The sequence below is a fragment of the Coenobita brevimanus genome, chromosome 73, assembly GCF_032717465.1.
Source record: "Coenobita brevimanus isolate Jiangsu-jjx chromosome 73, ASM3271746v2, whole genome shotgun sequence".
Lineage (NCBI taxonomy): Eukaryota > Metazoa > Arthropoda > Malacostraca > Decapoda > Coenobitidae > Coenobita > Coenobita brevimanus.
In genome coordinates this window covers 33416309-33422892 of record NC_137026.1, presented here as the reverse complement: position 1 = coordinate 33422892, position 6584 = coordinate 33416309, and the positions used below count along the sequence as shown (strand labels likewise).

General features: G+C 38.6%; 1 protein-coding gene across 1 annotated transcript in view; it reads right to left on the bottom strand.

Moving 5' to 3' along the window:
- Nucleotides 1-794: 794 nt before the first annotated feature.
- Nucleotides 795-6584, bottom strand: part of LOC145407519 (uncharacterized) — a 280710-nt gene continuing 274920 nt past the window's right edge. The window contains exons 109-110 of the mRNA XM_080278443.1: nt 6219-6318; nt 795-2294 (exon numbers count right to left, since the gene is read on the bottom strand). Of these exons, the coding sequence (XP_080134569.1) occupies nt 2098-2294; nt 6219-6318 (297 nt within the window). The 3' untranslated portion in view covers nt 795-2097. The remainder of the gene's footprint in view (nt 2295-6218; nt 6319-6584) is intronic.

Below are 6584 nucleotides of genomic sequence, written 5' to 3'. Positions count from 1 at the left end.
AGCTATTCATTCACTAATTATGTGGCTTAATTACCACCTAATAATTCTCAGCATACTCCCCGCAAAATCCATCACTTTATCTTTTCTTCTCATGGCTACCTACCTACCTATCTATTTGCCTACCTTTCTCTACTGATCTACAGCAAAATCTTGATTCTGTTATGGGCGGCCACAAATGAAACGTCTCCATTATCACCTTTTTGTCCACCATCAGGCTACTCTCTCTCAAACTGACATACCTTGTCTCTTACATACTGTACATCTCTACTCCATTCTTCCACCTCATCCTGTCTCCCCCTGTCCCAAGACCTCACTCATCCACTCTCCTAGCCAGTCTCTCCCAACTACCTAACTCTCACAAACCCTCCAAGTCAGTTTCTTCAAATGAATTTTCTGAAGCCTTAATGGTGTACTGCTGTCTTATGAACTGCGTTTTTAATACTCTACATGAACTCTATATGTATGCCATAAAAATGTTCTGCATAGCAAAAAAGTTTCTCATTTTGGATAGAAAATCACATTACAGTACCAGTATTCATGAAAGGTTTTAATATTTTCCAATATATGGTTCTTACCAGCTTTGCATTTTTCAGTTTTCTCAGTGTCATCTGAAACAGTGAATTAAACTTGTCTACAAGCAATGGACCAATGACATAACTTGAAAAATGCCACTAACTGCCAATTACCTTCATTCAGTACTAAAAAATTTCTTATGTAAGATAATAAAGCTGTCACATCTTGTCCAGCTGCTTTCAGTGCCAGAGAGGGCACTGTTATGAGAAGAAAAGTCCATATGAGCTAAATAAGTTTATTGCCAATCTACACAACAAGCCTAAGTCAAGCCGAGAGAGAGAGAAGGCAAGACAGAGATGGTTGACTAGACTAAATTTGCAGCAGCTTATGTGTCATTTGTCCATTCTCTCTATCGGCTTTTGTATTGTGCTGGTTCTGCTCAGTGGTCCTTAGTGCCCTGTATCAACGAGTCTTATGATGGTAAATACAGCAGCAGCAATGACTCAAAGTTCACACAAGGCGTTAGGGACCACTGGCTTACCAAAGTTCTGGGATAAACAAAGGCAACACAACTCAATAGATAATCTGATTCTTCTTAGTCAGGCATTCTGCCATCATAAGCGAGTTTCCCATATCACAGTACATTCACAACAGAAAGTATCTAAAGTTGCATGAACTGAATATAACTATCATTGTATAATAAATCATATCTCTTCTACCCTTACTCTGATAGCCACTTGATAATATTAATCCATCTTGAGTATACAGGTGAGACAGACACATACAATATATACACAGTACACAAAAATAGGGATTCATATTTCAATTGTACTGCCACAAAGTTTTGGTCCATGGGCTGGAATAGTGGCTTACAGAGGCAGCAGCTTCTTTCAGAGTAAGCCATGTAAGAATCACAGCTGGAATCTTCCGGGTCAGATCGTTGTGTGCACAGGTGAACATATCAGGGTAATGTGGATGACACCATATTGAAAGATTCCCACCGAGACCTCCACGACCACGCACCTTGTGGCGAACAAGTCTGGGCTGTATTTTAGGTGGCTCTAGCGATTCCCTAACACCTGTTTCTTAGTAATTTATTCTGCATATTACAGTTCAGTGTCCTCTTGTATGCTATCAGTGCAAGCTACTTTGATATGATAACAACATAAATAACATACGAGAGAATATTAAAGGTGTAACATGGAAAATAAATTGCGAAGGAAGAAGTGCTACAAAGCCTCCTATGCCACATAGAATACGGTCCTTATCTCATAAAATGCTTCTCTTGGAACACCCATCATATGAATGGATGTCATAGGTCAATATAGTAACAGTCAAGAACATTTGAAAAATCATATGTTCATCAGTAAATAGTAAATACAACTTCAGTTCGGAAAAAGGGGCTTTCTCCATATCAGGAATGAGTGTGGACACAAATCCATGACCTATCCATGTCGGAAAAGTATCCTTCGTAGTTGAAAAAACAAAAAACTAAGAAAAAGACATATCTAATATTTAAAAAGAATGCAACTAAAGGGATATGTGTAGGAAATGATTTGAGAAAAACTATATTACAGTACATCATTATTTCTCGCCTCCGCCGAGTTTATCTATTCCACGATGCCAGATTTTGAAGAAGTACTCGTCCCTGTTCAGGAGACGGCCACGGGCATAGGAGTAGATATCGGCGTCCATCCCAGCCTCACGCATCCATGAGAGGGTTTCCGTAGTGGAGTAGGACAGGGATGGGGCGTTATCATCTTCAGGCAACTCCGTGAAGTCTGCACCAAGGACCAAGGGCATTACGAGGGGGCACAAAACCTCCTGGAGCTTCAGGAGTAGTATGCAACCTGATCTTAAACATAAAACCACCTGATCTCCTGATCTTATGAAGTCTGCACCAAGGACCAAAGGTTTTGCAGGGGGTACAAACTTGGTGGTTCTTCAGTAGAAGTTGTAGTAGCAGCATATAACTTGGTATTATTTAAACTGAAAGCCAATGTGTTTTTCCTTTTAATCTCAATGTATTCTACTCTAAAGGCCAATTTACAGGGCATAACAAGGGGTATACACCCCCTGAATAGCTTCAGTAGTGGCATGCAATCTGCCCATAGATAATCTGATAGTGAATTTCTTGTTTCTTCTCCTGATCTTCCTAAAGCATGAAATGCCTGATCTTCTAGCATAAGACCCCTGACTCAACAAACCTATAAAGTCTGCATCAAGGATCAAAGGAAGTACAGGAAGCATATATCTGCTGGAGCTTCAGCAATACCATGCATCTAATCTTACATAATCTATCAGCCAATGTGTGCTCTTCTGATCTTCTCAAAACTTTAAGCTGACAGCTAATAGCCTATGTGTAGAAGATTACAGGAGGCAAGCATCTGGAGCTTCTGCAGTGGCATGCAGTCTGGTTTTATATAACCTTATGGACAATGTGTTGTTGTTCTCCTGATCTTCCCAAAATGTAGAACTCCTGATCTCAGGAATATACAGCCAATGTGCAGGGCATTAAAGGGGCCATGTATTGTATCTCCTGGGTGACTTCAGCAGCAGTGAGATGCAACCTGATCTGATAGCCATCATGTAGTTTCCGCTTCTGTTCTTCTTAAAAACATAAATTACACAAGGCACCGTCCAATGCTAAATAGAGGAATTAAAGGAGTCTCTAAGCAATAAGAGATGGGAGACGTGGCAGTGTGTGGTTAACCATGAGATGTGGCAGTGTGTGTGGCAGTGGGAGGTGCAGTAGTGCATGATGTGGCAATGTAAAGTGAAGTACTGTTTAAAGCGTGTCTGTGTGTGGTGTGTCTGAGTTGTGACAGAGTGAGGTGTATGTGAGGTGTGGTACTATTTGTGAAGTGTGTGTGTGTGTGTGTGTGTGTGTGTGTGGTGGGGGGTAGTATGTAGTGTGTAAGATGCATGGCAGCATGAGCTGTGACTGTGAGGTGTGTGTCAGATGTGACAGTGTGTTGTAAAAGCTGCAAAATGTAGCAGTTGTGTCTGATGAATGTGAGGACAAGTAATGTGAAGTGCTGAAGTGTAAAGTCTGAGAGATGTGTGGCAGTGTGGTGCATGTGAGATGTCACAGTGTAAATGTTTGACTGTGAGAGGTGGCAGTGTGTGATGTCAAGTGTACAGGGCTGTGAGGTGCAGAAATGCAATGTATGGCAGAGTGAGTGATTTCTATTTTACTGAGACTTTTCTAATGCCCTGTTCTTTTCTCTACACAGAACCAGGTTATGCTGTAGGATGTGAGAATTCCTGTGGTCTTAAATATTCTCTATGCTAATGACAATCTGCAAATTCCCTAACAAGTGAATTCAAGATTAACACTTACAAATAACCATCATTACTACCTTAATTCAATTCTGCAATTAATGGTGGACTGAAAGGCAAAAATGCACTCCACCTAAAAACCTGGAATATTCAATACGCAATCCATAATCTAAAAATCTGCAAAACATTGATGAGTACCTTATAATTAGACAGTTTTATCAGTCATTAGCTACCTTACAAATATACATGCAATTTACACTGGTTACTTTTCTTGTAGAGGGTAATATCACAGCCTATTAGCTCATATATTTTTCTTATAAGGATTTAATGGTTAGCAATGGAATAAAGCAACTGGGCAAGACATTTGACAGCTTAAGTTTGCAGTTATGGTCATTATACAATCCAGGCGATTTTGGTGTCAAATTATAAGGCTTTGTCAAATACAAAAATCATCAGTCAGTGTCAGAACATAATTAGAAGACGGTGGCAGCTGTGATGGTCGATGCTTTTAGGCAGGTGGGATGCACACATGGGTTGAGAAAACTTCAAAAATTCAGTTTTAAAAAATATTTGATTATAGAAGCTTTTGTAGGCCATTCAGGTTATGTATCAGTGACAATAAATTTATATACTCGTACTGTACTTAAAAACGTATATGCTGAGTAGCAAAGTTTAATTATTTTGGCACACTATTAATGGCACAGGATTTTATATGACTTTAAATGAATACATTTTGAGAACTAAATTTCTCAAAAAAATAAAAAATAACAAAAAATAAAAATAAAAGGTGAATAGCAAAAACGTTGCATAGGATTACATGTGATTTTCTACCATAGGCAGTACAAATCTCAGAAAAGAAAGTAAATTTTTTAAATGTAAAAAATGTACAACAAAATTACATGTGATTTTCTATCATGCTTATGGGTAAGTTGTGAAATTTTCAAAATAAAAAATAAAAATTTCTGTGAATGGTCAAAAGGTAGATATGAATTTTAAATAATTGCATTATAACACCAAAAAGGTAAGAGAGTTACACATGCAGCAATATACCAAACCAGCTGAAAAGTGATATAACTTTAACATGAGATAATATTATGGAATGAGCATTTACTTACCACAGTATGAAGTAGTGAGCGTGAAAAATGAGATTATCCCCGCAGTGTACGATATGAAAGGCAACTGTGCACAAAAATTTCTGATCCCTACATTACGACTGGTGAAATGAACGATGTGAGAAAATACCAGAAAAATTAGATTATATCCAAAAATAAAACAATGCATGAAACTCTATATCTGGGTAGAAAAAGGTGAAAAATATGATGAAGTGAATTCCTTTGTATTACATACGAAATGAAATACCATAAATGTGAACCCTCTTGGTACTTTTTGGGTCCGGAGTGTGAAATATGCTCCAACATGCCTATCCAATACGTACTTAGAAAATGCAGAATCTCAGTGTAATAGGTCCAAGATGGGGAAAAATCATCAGAACAACAAGAGGAATGTTTGATAAGAGTTTAAGAAGTACCAGCCTATTTATGAGGGTTAAGGATGATCACTTTATTTAATTAGGTCAGGGAACTGAAGGTATTTAGTAATTTATGTGATTTTAAATATAATAATTACACTAGCTAAAAAAAATCAGATTATTCTTTGATTTACACATTTACTGATGAATCTTATTTATGTATTAAAATGAAAAACCATATTACTTTCGTGCAAAGGGCAGGAGATTTCAAGACACAAGAAAAGGGCCACCAATAGACTCTGGGGTAGTAGTGTGTGTATGTGTGTGTGTGGGGGGGTTGTTTAGTATAGATGTGTAGAGGAAATCTGATAGGTTGGTGGAAGAGTGTATGTGGGTGTATGGATAGATGATGAAGGTAAGAGTGAAGGTGTATAGAGAACAGAGAATGTAAATGCAAGGAATGAAGAAAGTAATGAAGTTGGCAACTGAAGGAAGTGTGGAACAGGTGTGAGTGGATGCAAGGTGGATGATGGTGATGTATACATGGAAATGAAGGTTGGTGGAAGAAGAAGATAAAGTGAATATGAAGGAAGGATTAACAGTCAATAAAAAAAATTAATGAAGGTGAATCTGGAGATCGGTGGTGGTGAATATAAGGGTGAATGAAGATGTGGAATGGGGTTTGAGTGAAGTTGAAAGAGGTGTTTAAATGAATGTAAAAGCATGTGGAAAAGATAAAAACAAGGGTAGGTAAAAGATGTATGGAAAGGGGCTTGAAGGAGGGTATAAAGGATGGATGTGCAGATGTTAAAAAAGAATTGTTGCACTTATAGGCTCAAAAGGCATGAACCTGGTGGACTGCAGAGTGAAGTTAAAGGATGTGTGGAGGATATATATGTATGTGCATGAGGAAGAATATACAGAATGAGGGTGTGGTGGGAAGGGGAAAACCTACCGTCTGGCCGAACTATCTTGACTGGCTCCTCCGTCTCAAGTGGGTGGCTGGCACCCACCTCGTTACGGGCGAACACTCGAACGTAATACTCGTGTCCCTCCTGAAAATAAATTAGGGTTAGTAAATGCAAAGTAAAAGTAACTTGATCTATTATCCTCACTTTCTCATATCAGATGTACAGTTGCTTCAAAAAATAAAAGAAAAGACTCCATCCATCCATCCTTCATCCAATCCTAAGCTGCCCCATGAGAAGCGTAGGAACCCAGGGCTAGGCAAGTTGGTCCTGACATTTAAGATGAGAGTGACCAGCCTCACTCATCCCTGAGTAGCATTACATGAGCAATAAACCCCAACCATCCCCTGGAT